This window comes from Carassius auratus, chromosome 2 (genome assembly GCF_003368295.1).
Source record: "Carassius auratus strain Wakin chromosome 2, ASM336829v1, whole genome shotgun sequence".
NCBI classification, from domain to species: domain Eukaryota; kingdom Metazoa; phylum Chordata; class Actinopteri; order Cypriniformes; family Cyprinidae; genus Carassius; species Carassius auratus.
Genome location: NC_039244.1, coordinates 19048567 through 19065389, shown reverse-complemented (window position 1 = coordinate 19065389; position 16823 = coordinate 19048567). Strand labels below are relative to the sequence as shown.

At 37.2% G+C, this 16823-nt stretch overlaps 2 protein-coding genes across 3 annotated transcripts in view; both read left to right on the top strand.

The window, feature by feature from the left end:
- Positions 1-1406: 1406 nt before the first annotated feature.
- On the top strand, positions 1407-3612 carry ankrd45 (ankyrin repeat domain 45). Of its 2 annotated transcripts, none has more exons than XM_026275257.1 (5): positions 1407-1648; positions 2093-2260; positions 2347-2441; positions 2550-2688; positions 2996-3612. In XM_026275257.1, exons 1-5 carry the CDS (start codon positions 1411-1413, stop codon positions 3025-3027), a joined length of 672 nt encoding a protein of 223 aa, XP_026131042.1. In that variant the 5' UTR covers positions 1407-1410; the 3' UTR covers positions 3028-3612. The 2 variants fall into 2 exon arrangements, with proteins under 2 accessions (XP_026131042.1, XP_026131048.1); XM_026275263.1 differs by having other exon boundaries at positions 2550-2700.
- Positions 3613-3764: 152 nt separating this feature from the next.
- Positions 3765-16823, top strand: part of LOC113119104 (ras GTPase-activating protein nGAP-like) — a 72538-nt gene continuing 59479 nt past the window's right edge. The window contains exon 1 of the mRNA XM_026288344.1: positions 3765-4644. Coding sequence (XP_026144129.1) covers positions 4515-4644 — 130 coding nt within the window. The 5' untranslated portion in view covers positions 3765-4514. The remainder of the gene's footprint in view (positions 4645-16823) is intronic.

The window sequence follows — 16823 nt, the reverse complement described above, 5'->3', positions numbered from 1 at the left end:
TTTCTGTGTAATTGGAACGTACTGTAATATTAACGTCAGTCCATGTTTCTCTGTCAGGCGTAGCTGACGTCTCTGTTTGATACTGCCATTCCCCTTCCCTGGTTTGCCTGCTCCAAATTTTTCCTATAATTACAGACCCAGATCATAAAAGGTTTCCTCCTTTGGCTTAAAATAGAACAACTATTTGTCATGTCATTCATTGAACACACACATGCTACAAACGCTTCAATGACAGATCAGGAGTTATGGGCAGGTCAGGAGTGAACACTTGAGTCAGAACCTCTGACACAAATCCATTCATTCCACATTCTTTACACACCATCATTACACACACTCTCTCTGTAATGTGATCGTTTCATGCCTTGAGCAACACAACTGTCCGTCTGGTATGACATGATGCCACTTATATCCAGAAGGGAATGATGCTTCCTTTGTATAATAGAGTAAATTCTACCAAACAATAATTCCCTGCCATTTCATCTAATGATGCTAAAGATGAAGGCAAATATTGGGTTGAGGTGACCCAGAATTTTGAGATTTTCAGGTGAGGCTAATATTAAAACTAGTCATGATATTTTAACAGTTGATTGAGGAAGTTTTTTTTTTTTTTTTTTTGGAATGTACAATGACATTATGTGACGACAAAAGTTATTTGTACTCACAAGTTTCCCTGTCAGCTGACTTTCCATTCTTTATCATCATGGGAGAAATTACCTTTAGGGACATCTAATGACGTTTCCCTTTTTAAATGAAATATATCAAATAAATTTACCACAAGAAATGTCCAGTTCCTAGTTTTTTCCCCTCGTCCTCTCACTGAAAAACATATTTGCATATAAACTAAATAAAGTGGATAGTACATTTACCCAGATACTGTACTAATATATCATCGATTAGAGTTTACTTTTCATTTCGTAGAATCAAAATACATGACTTCAAATGCATATTTTATCTTGATTAGTATCTTTCTTTTCAGTGTCAGTCCATTTAGTTGTCAGATGACAGGCCTAATGTAATTTACATGGAGAAGTCGTAGCCATTCAGTGGCTTTCCTTTCATTTTTAAAAAATAGTATAATTTAAAAAAAAATGGTAAAATATGGTATTTTATAATGATCCAACATTAGTTAGCTTGTTATAAATAAATAATATTCGTGTCTAATATTGCAGCTGAATAATAAAATAGTTTTGGGTTTCTAATTTGATAATTATATTTATTTATTTTCACACTTATTTATTTCCACAGCTATAAATAAAGGTTACGTGTTTCTACTTTATTTAACTGTTCAGCTCAGAGCATCGGCTCTTCTTATTTCAGCAACAGCGACATCTTGTGGCCAATAACAGTAATGACATTAAAACAGTCCGGTTGCCATAGAGACAGCGAAACACACCATCACTCTTCAGCACGATGCGGTCAACTGAGGAGAAAACTGTACTTTTATGTGCTTTAGATGATGATTTAGAGGGACTTACGAGTCTTTTGGAAAGCAAGAGCGCCCACGATACTCAGCAATCAGAGAATATTTTGTGGGAAAAAGATGAGGCTGGTAGAAATGCGCTGTTTGCTGCGTGTACACTCGGACGGAGCCGAATAGTGCGCGAGCTCGTGCGGAACGGCGCTGACGTCAATAATCTCACGGCGCGCGGTAATAACCCAGCAACATTACTTGTAATTAAAATACCTAAAGCTTGTCCACTTTAACACCTACAGTAAAAGCTGTTGTAGATGTGTAGTTAATTTAGCCTAACAAGACACCAAATTACTGCTAAAACTAAAGCCTGAAGCGGTTTACTGGCCTGAGCTGGATCCTTGCTGGTCAAATCAACCGGAAGACAATAAGCCTAACATATTTAATATAAATAAGTGTGCTAGATTTAAAGTAATATTGTTTATTGAAAACTTTGGCATTTCCCTTTTAATTATATACCATTTGTTTCTATTTTAAAATTGTCTTTTTTAATTATTTTTCAAATTTCATTAAGATATTTCTAAGCTTGAAAAGTGTACGTACAGTAACAGTATTTACAAGTTGTTGCACTGCAAAACAGTCTGATGATAAATAATGGTTGATGGTTCATTGGTGCTGTAGGCTACTCAGCATTGCATTATTCTGCCATGTGGGGTCAGCTGGACACTTTAAAAACTTTGGTTGAGCTCAAGGCTGATTTCCAAGCGATCAGTTTCCGGGGAGAGAAGGCTGTTGATGTGGCCCGGCGTTATCACAAACTGGACTGTGCAGAGTATCTGGCATGGGCTGGTAGGAAAGAGATACATTTCAACACATTATGCTAGAGTCCAATCTTGTTATGATTAAGGCCAATAATTTTTTTTTTTTCCTAACAGAGGCCAAACAAAGTTTGCAAGCATTAGTAGAAGATATCAGAAACATTATAGCTGATCCAGAGAAAGTTCAAGGGAAGCTCAATAAAGAGGACAAGGTAATTAATTATTAGTAATATATCCTTAATGAAATTGTTTCAGATAGCCTTACCTTTTTAGTAAATGCAAAAGTACAAGTTTCCTAATCAATGTTTGTGTGTTGCTAGACCGTGTGTATGAACACCTGTTTGGCAAAATCTGACTGGATACACAACACCAAAAATGCAACAATTCAAGACTTCATCGAACAGAAGAAGCACCTCGAAGACATACTGGCACCTGTTCTGCTCAAGCTTAACACACAATGTGAGAACTGATGTAAATCTACAAAGAACATCTTGGTATTTTACGGCATTGAGTATCAGTCAGTGAAAGTGAAAAGTGATCAGTGCATTATTAATGTACAATTTTTTCATTTAAAGGGATAGTTCACCTGAAAATGAAAATTACACCTCAAGGATGTCTTGAGGGTGAGTAAATCACGGAGTAATTTTCATTTTTGGGTGAACTATCCCTTTACCCTAGCACATTCCTGCCAAACAAATGTTTGATATATTTATGTTTTATTTTTTTATTATCTAAATGAAGTTTTTTGTTTCTTATTTATTCACAGCTGAAGCCACAGTAAAGACAAGAAAGCCTTAGAACTTCATTGCACGGATGCATTATGTCGTTCAAATGACAAAAAATTGGTTACATTAACTCAATACATCTTCTGCATTTAGACTTTTCAAATATTAATAATTAGACCCTAAAATAAATATTGTATGATTCCTGACACAGAATTGCAACACTATTTTATCTGAAAAAAGAAAGCTTTTAACTGCTGTTTAATGAATGTTTACTTTAGAACATGTATTGCACAATTTTCAATTATTAACTGATAAAGAGAATCAAGGTCAGATAAACAAGAAAAAAATTACTGTGTCAGACAATTTTTTTTTAGCAGAGCTGTTGGCTGATGTTCTTGTGGTGCGCTTTATAAACACTAGATGGAGACAGAGGCCGCATTTCGTGGTTAGCAAAATTATTTCTCAGTATCGCAAATATTGTCTTAAGTCAGTCTAATGTCTACAAAACGTGTTATTCAAGAACAAAATACAACGCCTATTAATGTCAAATCAACTTAAATACATTATGACATTACTGCACGAGGTTAACCAGCAGATGTCTCAAAGACTCGATAATCATTTAATATCTGTCTTACAATATCGATCGATGCTATCTCAATTCGTCCTTATTTAAAATGTAACAAATAAATAATATTTCTAAAAAAAAATAATGAATTTTAATTGATGTCTGAAGCGGTTTAAAACATAAATTCGTGTTGATCGAGTCACTCGGTCATCGTCTAGTTTTCCCTGAATCCCAGCGCACAGGCTGGCAATGACATGTGATTGAGCTGGAAAAGCGGTTTGGATTTGGAAGTGTGAAAAGGGCTGTCTGTCCTCACCACAGGACCGGGAAGAAGGGAGGGAGTCCCAAACAACGACTCACGCGTAAAGTGGACGACAGAACAATAAACCGGTACTTGCTGTTAATTTGGTGATTACTGACGCAAACACAATGCAGTAAACTCCTGCCGTCGATCCAGGAAAACCGACGCCTGGATTCATTCATGGACACACTCAAGAAACAGCGGTCCATCCGGATATAACTTCAAGAACTGCTGCTTGTTGCTTCTGTTTTTACTTTTGGCTGCTGATTCTGTCTTAAGAAAAGGGTGATCTAAACTTTGCACTTTCGTATGTTTTAGGTTTTATAAGTGTTTACACTATAAAAGCTTCTCTTTTTATTTATCCGTATTTCCTTATTTTATTGTGTTTTTGCCGACTGCGTGGCTACAGTGCTCTGTAATGTAAACATAGACTAGAATCGTGCGTACATAATTGATATATTCCAACTGTGAAACGAAGACAAATATGGGAAACTCCAAACGTTTAGTTTGAACATTGTCGTACTACTGTCGCTAGTTTATTCGGGTTTATTTAAACTATTTTTATCTATATGGACGGATATTAAACCAACACAAACAAGCGGAAACATTGTGACTGAGGATCTCCTGCCACGCGCGTTGAAATCCACCGGGACTGGAGTCTTTACCTGGACGTTACCGTGGAGGTGTATCGAGCATGGAAACGGATTCAGTAACCGCTGGCGACGTGGGCTCGATTCAGGGAGGCAGGATTTCTTTAGACCCAGTGGTCGATGGGATTTTGATGGACTCGTTTTGCCAGCAGCAGGGATGGGTGCGGGTCTACGGTAAGTGATATTCAGTGGCCGCGCTGGCTTCAGATGTGTTCACCTTAACGCCTCGGTGATATAAATCACAGAGAGGTGCTTTACATTTAATTCTGAGCTTAAATACATTAAATAACCAAATGATTTAGGGTTTTATTTAATATCACCCTTTAATACCGAAGGGAATTCAGATTCGCATGTTTACCGAAGAATTGTCGACAGGACTCTTTATGGCAAGCCGTTTTAACCTTTAGGCGGTTTCTTATTTGGGGTTATTTCTAGCATTTCAATTCAGGCTCTGTGATACCTTTTTTTTTTTATATATATATATTGTTTATGGATATATTTATAGAACTTGTCTTTACCAGCAGCACAGAGTCAAACCGCACACATAATAAAGTGCTTCATCGGTGACAAACCATAGAAGATTAGAGTGGGTAGTAGGTAAATGTCTACATCAGCCAGCACTCCATTTGTTTAATTATAAAATAAGTATTCTATAAAATTCGATCAAAACAGTGCTAAACTGATTCTAAAGTGCTGGGAGAAAACAACATGCTGATATATTATCAGGAAAATTTATTTTCAAGTTAATATATAGATTTATAATTTGTATCTTTTTGGTGGGGCACAGAGGTAATTTACTGTTTCTTGTGCCCCAGTAAAAAGGATCTAAACAAAGTGTTCATAATGTGCTAGTACTTATTTCAGGAGTGACTAGTATTTAAGTTAGTCAACAGCACTTGAATGTTATATAATATATATATATATATATATATATATATATATATATATATATATATATATATATATATATATATATAATAGTACTTTTCAACGCAACTCAAATGTATACTAATTGTTGCTAGTTCCCTTTTCCAGTTTATCTAGAAATTATTTTAGTACTTAGTTTCTTTTGAATAATCAAATCATGACTAGTATATATTCAAGTTTTTGAGTAACGGTTAGCATATACTACCTGGAGTTTAACAGTTGATATATGAACCACAGATCTATGGAATAGTTACTTGGTCAACAGATCACAGTCATTGTTGGCTTATCTACTAGTAATTAAAAATTATTATGATTAGTATTAAAATAGCTGCTTAAGTTAGTTGTGTGGACTAAATATTAATTGTGGCTTGCCATAGTACCACAGCTCTAATAGAAAAATGTTGGTCCTTTTTCCTTCCTGTTTGTGACTTAAACTATCAGTTTTCAACTTGAAAAGACACTAGGTTAAATTGTATATCTTCATACATTATGTAGTTTGTGTGTGATGGTACAATGAATTTTGTGCCTTTAGTGTGATTGTTTTAACTGTAGTGCAATTTGTAAAGAAACAATTGGATGAATATATGATAGATTCCAATGTGTGTATTACGATTTGTGGTTAAGGGAAGGGCTGTGTGGAAAATCCTGGTTACACATAATAGGTTTGAATGTTGATATGGTTGTGGATGTTTATGTCTCCTAGAGCAGTTGTAATAGGAGACAGGTGCAATAGGGGATAGACAAAGGTTTTATATTGTTGACAAACAATAAAAAATCTGTTCTTGCGTTGGTTTAAATTTGAGTTTTAATAAGGGTTTGTAAATACACATGCACTATTTTAATTCTGAATTACAAGACATAGTAGTACGCCATGGTTACTGATTGTTTTTCCAGATTTATGGTTAAAGAAGGCTTCTTTAAGGCTGTGTGCACCCTATAGACCAGTTGCCAGGGGCTGTTGTCACGGCAGCCTGTTGTCTTCTTATTTAAGGATGTAAGTCGAAACCAGGGACTTCACATGAAAGACAGGACATCCAGGTCTGTCCACCCACTGTCACTGACTCTCATTTTCCATCCCCACTAATTCTGAGCTGAACCAACTAAAATCAAATTCAAAAAATTCTAATATAGATAACCATAAAAGTTTCCCCTAAAATTAAAAAGTGTCATAATTTACGATCCCCCTTATTTCATTCCAAACCCATGATGTTTTCTTCTGTGGAGCATGTGAAAAAAATTATTAATGGGGACTAAAGTTTCAAGCTTCAAAAAACGGACAAAAAAAACAATATAAATGTAAGAAGATTATTACCAAGTTTTCTGAAATCATATGATGGATAATCTTGACATGCTCCATAGCTCTCTTTAACAAGTAGCAATTCCTGATTTGTTCGAACATCATTCTTTTGAGACGATCTCGAAATAGTAATCAAATTCACAAAATAAGTCCAGATGTTGAATCAGACTGATTCATTGAGTGAACTCACTGGATATAATGAATAAAGAACAATCAATGAATATTCAACGTTTTTTTGATTGAACAAGGCTTGGTATATAGTTGTACGGACAACCTTTATGATGCTTTTTATAGTGTTTGGGAATCAGTGACCATCACTGTCTTCCGAATAACTCCTTTTGTGTTCCAGGGAACAAATAAAGTCATTCGGTTTCGGGAATGACATGAGGATGGGTAAACTATGACGCAATTCTCATTTTGGGTGAAATATCCCTTTGTTTTGAAATACAGCGCAGTTTAATCTTATTTTCCAGGCCTGCACTGGGAAAAAGTTCAAATCCAGATGATGTGTTGTAATCTGTGAAGAATTCATGTTTTCTCTGTTCATGTGCTGTCCAACACCCTATGACATAATTTTCTATTCTTTGGTATTTGTCTTTAACTTGTTCCCACTGGTGTAACAGTGAGACAGAAATTAGTCATTACTGACAGTCAGAGAGCAGTCAGACCTCTCACATTAAAGCTGGCCTCATGGATGTCATATCACCCATAATTAAATGACCCACTACATGCTCGTGTCAAACATCACTTCCTCAGACAGACTGGTAATGAATCACCGGTTTTAAAATAATCAGCGGAGCAGGGTCTTTAGTTTTTGGTGGTGTTCATTAAGTGACTTGTTATTTCTAGGAAGTCTTTTTTTTCTGTTTTATAAGTCTGCGGGAAATTAATAACATAACTATTCTGTTATAGTTGATGTGCCTCCCACAGGCTTATTCAAGGGCCATTTGTGTTCTGTGTAAATGATGTTTGTGTGCTTCAAATGTAAGTTTGAATTGCATTAGGCAGCCTTTTCTGTGCACTTTGGATTTGTTGTTGCCTGGAGTTCTCTAAGATAAATTTTGGAGATGTATAATGCACTTCCTCCAGTCGTTTACACAAAGCTCGGGATTGGCGGGTGTGTAGGTAGCCCTGTCAGATTTGGCATCTGTTTGGGCCTGCTGGTTCAAAAAGTTCTCCTACATCCACAAAGCTTCTTACATCATGCCCCTCATATTGAAATGGAAAGGTACGGAACGGTTCTGCCATGGTGGATGAAAGTGAATGCTGTTGGATGTTTGTGAAGTTGCTGCTTAGATGTGTTTAATCTTGTAGAGGACGCTGGGAGAGGGTGGGGAGGGGTGGGAGTGAATGGTGGGATTGTGTTAGCGGTGGACGGCTCAGGATGTGCTCCCCTATGCGCCACCTCCCCTCCACCCAATGTGAGCCGTTCGTTCGTTCATTGTAGCTGTCAGCAGACAGGGCCGGGACTATGATGTAAGCAGACCGTTCCGAGAATGACCTCAGTGGACTGGATTCCAAAATTCCAGTGCATTCATCGTGGCATTCCAGAGCCAAAATAGCTCAATAAGGATGCTGGCCGGCTTCTCTACCACTCACTTCCCTTATGAATCTGTTAAGAATAATGTTTTCCATGCCAACTTGTCTATTCATGGACTTGTTTTGGCCATGGCTGTTCTTTTCAGCAGCGGTTACAAAACATTTCCGTTTGGACTTTCAATCAGAGAGCAGAGCTGCTAAGTTTTAGCAAGTTAATTTGGTTATTCAATATTTGAAAAATAAAAACACTAATCAATTCAACCATGTGTTGTTGCTATGCTAGCCGTAAATGTGGGTTATAAATAAATGTACTGGGTGGCGCTGTGGAGCATGTTAACAAGTTGATTATATTCAATATTAAATATCACCGAATGTCCTTGTCTGCCTGGTGAAGTTTGGAAATACTTTTTTATAAAAAATGATTTTACAAAATGGAATTACTTTTGAACAAATACATCAGAGAAGCTGAGTTTTCATAATATCACCACCTCAATGAGAAATAACATGAAATCCAGACACCACTGAGGAATGTCAGCTGTCCATCACTGCATTCACGACTGCAGATAAGCGCAGATGTACTCCGAGTGAGCCGAGAAGAGAGCTTATCTGACAGTGAATGCACATTCTGTACTGTTAATGGCACAGTCGGCTTCATTTTTTACATTTGCTCTGCTTGAGCTTAAATGCTTTTGTTTTTAAATAATATACCCTATTTGTTGTTGACGTTGTGTATAATGCCTAATCATTGGAATTCGTGGCCCAGTGGTTAAAGAGTTTACCTCTTAATCCTAGGGTTGTGGGTTCGAATCTCGGGCTGGCAATACCACGACTGAGTTGCCCTTGAGCAAGGCACTGAACCCCAAATGCTCCCTGGGTGCCGCTGCATTAATGGCTGCTCATTGCTCCGGGTGTGTGTTCACTGCTGTGTGTGTGCACTTTGGGTTAAATGCAGAGCACGAATTCTGAGTATGGGGTCACTATACTTGGCTGAATGAATGTCACTTCACATAAGCTTGTTCAGCAATGGTGACAAAAACTTCATTATTAAAAAAGTGACGTCTTTCTCCTTAAACATCATTTAAATAAACAAATATTCATTTTTTTATGAGAGTTATGTCTAATATTGTTGTCTTGAGTTTCTACATCCAAGGACTAAAATTCAATGACAAAATCAGATTCAATTAGGTTTAAATGACTAAATGTGTCCTTGACTTGCCTCTCCATTAATCCCTGATTTTCAGTCTATTAAGCACCTTATAGATAAGGATTAGGCCCTGTTTAATGTGGATTCTCACTTTTGTCATTTACATAGACTCTCATTTTTAAGCTTATTAAAGGTTGAAAATGAGGAGACTATCTTATAGCACTTCTTCTAGAAACCAACTGGGATGATGACAGTTTTCCAGTGATTTCTGTCACAAAGAGTGATGAATTGAGTGGAACACATGCTGCCCAGTCGAGTTCTTCATCAAGCTCGACGCAGTGCCCAGTGCCCTTCACACCAGTGTGTTAGTGAGTTGCCTGCAGTGCTGAACGTTCAATTTGAAAAGCCCCTTATTTGGAGAGTCCTGAATTTAGTTCACTGTAGTCACAAGAGTTTCACATGCTCGGCTCTGATGCACCAGGCCGCCTGCTTTGCTTCCTTTCACAAGGCTGGCTCAAAGGTGCCTTTGTCTCCTTAAATATTAGTTCTGGGCAGGTCATCTGAATAAATGAATGAATACTTTTTTAGGATTGATGCTTTAGTTTGTGTATGTTTTGAGCCTCTTGGAGGGGTCTGGTGTTTTCCAGGAGACGAAGGCAGGTATCTGTCAGTTCTCCACCCTTTCCTTTCACTCATGGAGACTGGAAGACAATGCCCTGGGATTCCAGGCGTTACCTGAAAACACAGGAAGCCCCCTTTCCTGTTTTCAGGCCCGTGCCTGATCATTCTTGGATGAATATTTTGCTCCTCCTCTTGCAATATATCATGGTGGTGAAGAACTTTTTAATTCCATGTATTTTTTTGTATTGCTACATGACTTTCTGGATTACTTGTGTGTCAGTCACAGCATTCAGTGTTCAAATAGGGTTCTATAACGACTGCTAGTTGTGGTAGTTTAATATTTTTTTTGTATCGCTTTGTGGTCTCTTCTCACAAAATAAGGTCATTTCAGATCAATATTTCATTTTAATTTATTTACTTGGTAAGTTGTCATGAATTAAGCAGGATAATGTACAGTAAGGTGGTCATAATCTCAAAATGAACCCCTTCAGGATGATACAAAATTAGCTTTTTATTATTTTTATTTTCAGTTAAAATAAGCTAATTTTTATGTATGCAACTGAACTTTGCTTTCATTTTTCTCTTTATAAATGACTTGGGAATGTCTTTTTCAATACCCAGATTCCCTTTGCAGCTTGCGTTCTCAAGGCTGGACATTAATTCCACATGCAAGAGATCTCATGAAAGAATTCCTGCCACTCTGGGCTATTGATTAGAGCGTGTCAGCAGACCGGTGGCATGTGCTTCCTGCCTGCTCTTTTAACGTCTGATATAGGAGTGTTACTTCCCCCATAGGACTCATGGATTGTCAGAATTGATTGGCTTAATTGGTTTGATTGTAATAACACCCTTAAGGTTAAACAACATCCTCTTGTTAACCAGCTCATGACTCTGCATAAGAAATGCACAGAGGATTTGGTGCCTTTGATTTTCTATGGTTGCAGTGAGACTCATCTGTGCCCATAAGAAGCCAAATCCAATTATAACATTCCTCAAATTGTATTTATCCAGTGTAGCTGTGTATTCGGTGATAATTCATTAGAAGTTGCTTAAGGTTGGGCTGTATCCTCTGAGCAGCACATTCTAATAATTAAATGCTGTCTTGCCCTGAGTTAATGTAACTCATGTGATTTATCACAGCCCTTTGATCGATGTAATCCATTACGGGTGAGCAGGTCGACTGAAAAATGCATCAATAAAGCATCCACTCATCTGGAATCATCTGGGTCAAGCTGTCAAGAGGGAAGTGTATCTTCTCTGGCCTGTATGGTACACCTGCCATTGATAAAGATACGCATGGTTGGCAGATACAAGGAAGAAAATGAGCAAGGTATCCAAAGGAAAACGATAAGGGATGGAGGAACATGAGAAAGACAAGGCAGACGGATCCAAGATAAACCTTCAGGTTCTTGTTTTTTTTGTTTTTTTACATTCAGCACTGCTGTAGTTGATGACTGCTCATATTTGGTTGCCGTTTGCTTGCTTGTAAAAGCCTGAATGATAATTTTCCACCTGTCTGCTCTGATTCACCATGAACACTCAGAGCAAAAATGCCTGAATAAAAAGGATAATAAAAGCCATGCTGCAGTCGGACTTCCACAATCTCATGTTACTGGTAGAGACTCATGTGACGCCAAGGTTATTCGATATGCTCTCACAGGAACCAGAGCCCTCAGCATTTAGTTTTCACCAACAACAGCACTTTAATGTTAGTTTGTTCTTTACTGTTTGGATTTGTCGGTACACTTAAGATAACTGCATTTAATTAGCAAAGCCTTATTGTGCATAAACATTGAGCTTGTAGCAATTTCAACATCTTTGTTGCAATAAATTTGGAGCATGTATTGTCGAGCTCCGGTGTACTAGGAGTTCATTGAATGGTTTGCTCAGTCCATTTAGCACATATAACGCAATGTCTGTCATACACAATGCTTCACTTTAGCTGGCTTGTTTGAGGAAAGCATTAGGGACTGAATGACATCATGATACATAACAAGGCCCCTCCCTTTAGCAGAGCTAGCGTTTGATTGGTTGACACCAGCTGTGTGTGTTCGTTTGCACTCTCTTGTATGTCTTCCTTTGGAAGATTGGCGGTTGGTAGGTGTAGTTGCTGTTTTGTAGTGGGCTTGATAACAGCAGTGGCATTATACCAAGCAATCCTTTTGTCCTTGGTTGAATATTTCCTACTGATTATCATTGCTGAAAAAAAAATCCTACTACTGCAATGCAGTAGTGAAAAATATCTCCTTTTTTTCACATTACAGCAACAGGTAGAAAGGAAATCAGATTTGGATCACAGCATCCTAACGCAGTAAACAGCTGTCTGTCAAACAAAAGAATAAGAGAAAATCTCTCACTGCTCTTTACTCTAAGTATACAAAATTCAGGTGGAGCTCATGCAGTGTTTTAGTTTTTAGTAATTTGATTATTCGGTTTCTATATTGTTTCTTACTTGAATGCTACTGTAAAATGTATCTAATGTAGGCCTGCCTGAAAATTAAAGCACTGTTTATTTCATTTGTATATTTTGTTGTATTGTATTAGTCATATTGTTTGTTGTTCTTTATTTTTAATAAGAAAGATAAATTAAAATAACAAAAATAAGTAATTGTCCACCTCTAGTTTCAGGTATATTAGTTTACTTGTTGGATGTTCCTGATGTTAAGATTAAGGTTAATATATATTACTAAGTTGAGGAAAGAGTTTTTAAATAGTGGCTTTATTATAATAATGATTTTTGTGTATATTGATGTTAAAATAAACATTTCAGATTTGTGAAATTGCTTTTTATGTAACGCTAAAACACTGCTGGTTAGGGCTGGGGACAACGCGTCGAGGTCATCGATGACGTCAACGCAAAAAATACGTTGACGCAAAATATGCGCATTGATTCGTCGACCTGTTTTTATTTCTCTAAAAAACGTTTGCAAAACGTTTACCTTATGTGCGCTAAATATACGTGATGGCCGGATCAACATTCTGTACAACGTTATATAACCAATCCAGGGGTTTTTCTGCATTGATCTTTTTTTTGGCGGCTGTCAAAGCCTTATTTGTACAGGGCGTGTACGAGAGAGAGCCCTGGCTGCGCGCGCACTCACAGTCTTCAAACAACACGAGCGCTTCTTGCTTTCTCTCTCCCTTGTGCATAATAATCAAAATCATTAATCACGATAGAAAAAGGGCGAAACACCAAAGTTTCAGGCGTGCTCGCGCACAGTCTTCAAACTACACAAGCGCTGTCTTGCGCTCTCTCTCTCTCTCTCCCTCGTGCATATTAACCAAAATCATTAGACACGATAGATAAAGGGCTGAACGCCAAAGTTTCACGTGGAGCATTCAGAGATTTTTTTTTTTTTCTCCATGACAGGCTGCTGGCTCCCACTGTTAATATATATATATATATATATATATATATAATTTTTTTTTTTTTTTTTTTTTTTTTTTTGGAAAAGCACTCTGTATTAGCTTTAAACCCTCAAGTTTACATTGGTTACCATATTCTTTCAATTGCTCTAAACAAGTATTTTGGGTGACCTTTTTTATTGAATGCTAGACATCAAGTTGTTGTTATTTTTATCTGAAAGAAGAACTTTTTTCAGTAAGCTAGGCCCTATGTGTTCAGTAAGCTTGTTTCATTAAAAAGTAAGCATGTGTTCAGTAAGCTTGTTTTCATGTGTTTTCAAGGCTTCAAGGTTTTATTGAATGCTATCTCTATACAAGTGCAAAGTAATGCATTCTTAGTCAGTCTTTTATTTTGTAATTTTAAGAGCAATAAACATATATTGCAATGTTAAGGAATTCATGTTTTTTTTTCATTCAGATATGTAAATAAACATGTATAAATTGTTAGTAGTCAATTAATGGGGAGATAATCGAAAATGAAAAATTAATCGTTAGATTAATCGATGCATCGAAAAAAATTATCATTAGATTAATCGTTTAAAAAATAATAGTTTATCCAAGCCCTACTGCTGGTCATTTTCTAAAGTTGTTTTGTTGGTTTCTTTCCAAGAAAGAATGTGAAACATATGTATTATGTAATTTTCAATTCAACAATTCAAATGTTTGGGGTTGTTTAAAGTTTCTGTTTTTGAAAGAAGTTGTACTATAGGCTAGGCCTACTTGTTGGTGTATAAGCCTTATTAAAATAACATTTTTGTTTTTATTCAGCCCATGTTATGTTAATTTTGCCTATTTTTTGGCAGTTCAGTTCATAGTTAATATTCATTATTTTTTTGGTTGATTTTGGCCCTTTGTTGAGGTTGCCAATTTTATTCAGAGTTAAATCTGGGTCAGAAATCAAAACCAGCTGAAAAACACTGTTCCTTCACTTTAATAGTGAGCCATTACAGACATTATCTCTAATGTGGGTGCCAGCAAATTCTGTCTGATATGACGTGATATTGTGCGTTTTCATGCACTTTGCAGGTTTGCAGACCCTAAGGATATTGGGCAACTCTGGTAGCCCCGTTTGATTCGTTGATCGAGAATGCCTAAATGGGGTCAGGCGATGCAGGGTTCTCTGAGTCTGAATGACCGAAGTCTGCTGTGGGAGCATCCAGAGTCTTACCATGCTAATGTACAGCAACAGTACCACAACTGAAAAAGCTATGCGGTTAGGCTACTTTATAAAAGATTTCAGATGCCTATCTCAGTCTGAGATAAGTCCCATTGATGTGACGCATCAATAAATAGACGTCTGCATCATTAAGACATTGAAGGTATGTGTACAGGGCGTGTTTGTTTGCCGTTCACTTTGCTTTCAACATTTATCTATTTGTGTACATCTTTTAAAATTCATTGTCAGTCTTGTTTGTGAATGTGTGAATCACCGTGAAATGTCTTTCCAAGTTTTGTGGGCTATCTCATCTATTTTGCACAAGACCTTTAGTCTTGTGTTTCCACTCAGTCTGTTACTCTTATCAGGGCTTTGCAATGAACGGCTTTAGAAAATGGTTCAGCTGGACTGGACGCATACAGTGAGGCAGGTGAAGTCGAGCTCTTTTTTTTTTTGACATCCTTTTCCCATCTTAAAGAGTCCTTTGAGGCACAAACAATAGGACGGCAGTTATGCTCTAAAAGGGCTGCATCATGTGTCCTCTTAGCTCTCATATGTGAAGGGCTATTCCTTGTAAGATCGAAAGTGCTGCAGTGATGATGGGTTTATGCAGGACAACCAAGAAGTTCATTTTTTTTCCCATTGATTTTTATTTGGGGGTGGGGGATTATCACTGAAAATAACATAACAATAATCTTATGTTTATCATGATCATCTTAATAAATTAACACCAGTTGTGAATTTTGACGCCTTAAGGTCATTGCGCACTGAGTCTGAAAATTTCATCTGAAATTTCTGCATGTTAAAAAATAAATGCGTCCTTGTGTTTTATCAATCATGTTTACACACTGCCTTCGAAATATTCATTTGTCATTAAAAATTTGTATCTTTTTTTTTTTTCTTATCTGTAGCAAGCATCTTAAGTGTTTTGACCGTTCAGAGCCACCGTACAAGCAAACGTCAAAATCCAGCATGCGGATTGCCAAGTTCATCCATTTCATCTCGCAGCACAAAGCACCGAAAAAAATTGTTGCACGCTGAGTTCATAAAAATTGGGGGTCTTTTTAATATGTGGCTCTAGTATCGTTAGCAAAACATCAAACTGAGCCACAGACATCCTGAAGTAAACGTTTACGCATCAGAGACTGTGTGTAAGGTTTTTGTGTGTGACAGATTTTTTTGATTTCTAATACTTTCGAATAAAAAGAAAATTTAGGACTCCGTGTGCAGAGACCTTAAATGTCACGCGTAAAAAGCTAAACATACATCTAAAGAAACTACACCACAGTCATGTGACTTTAACGTCACCACCATTAAGCTTCCAACAACTCAAATAAAAATATTTTACTTTTACTAATAGTTTGCAAGAGTATGATTATAAACACAGGCTGAGAATGTAAAAGCAGACTAGTTGAATAGATGAGTTTACATTGGTAATGTCCCTGACACTTGTTAGTAACTGCCCTTTTCATGACAAGGAAAAGCTTTTAAAAAATTACAAGGTATTTTTCATTTTATGTCAGAATAAAATGAAAGAATTGATTGTTAACCACAGACCTTATTTAACCAAATCTCATTCAAAAAAAATTGTTGGAAGGATACCGGCGGCGAAACAGGATTGTTTACATGTGTTGTTAAGAGGAGGTTCTCACAATTCTGCACTGTTTTACCATGCCTGGAAGTAGTGTTGTCAAAAGACCCGGTACTTCGGTACCAAGTAGTTACTAAAAAAATTAAAATGTGACGGTACCAGGTTTCTTTAAGTACCTGTAGTACTGAGGTCCCGTTCAAACCCGGTTCTTGACGCATACAGCTCTATGATTACCGCGAAGCAGAAGACGCGGACAGAATCTCAAATCGCATGTTCTGCATGTCTCTGTGTGAATTAATGAATGGCAGAGACGTGCGGGTTTGTTTACTACATAGCAACCCTCTACATTGCGAGTACATCACTCGCATATGCGACTAAATCTTCCTTCTGGCGACTAAATGATGTCTAATATTAGCCAATGGCTAATAAATTCTCAGATTTTACTCGCCATTTTGTGAGTTGGAAGATAAGTATAAGTTTAGCTCAGATATATGTTCACTCGCCGGACACTCTCTGACTGAGCGCTTTAAAGTTTCACTCTCAGTCAGGTGATCTGTGTGATTCAGTTCATCTCAATGGATGCACAGCGCACCTGTGTTTACCACTAGTGTGAAGGCGCACAGATCGCTTTCGCTTTCTCTCACACACACGCAGAGACTGAGAGAGAGAGAAT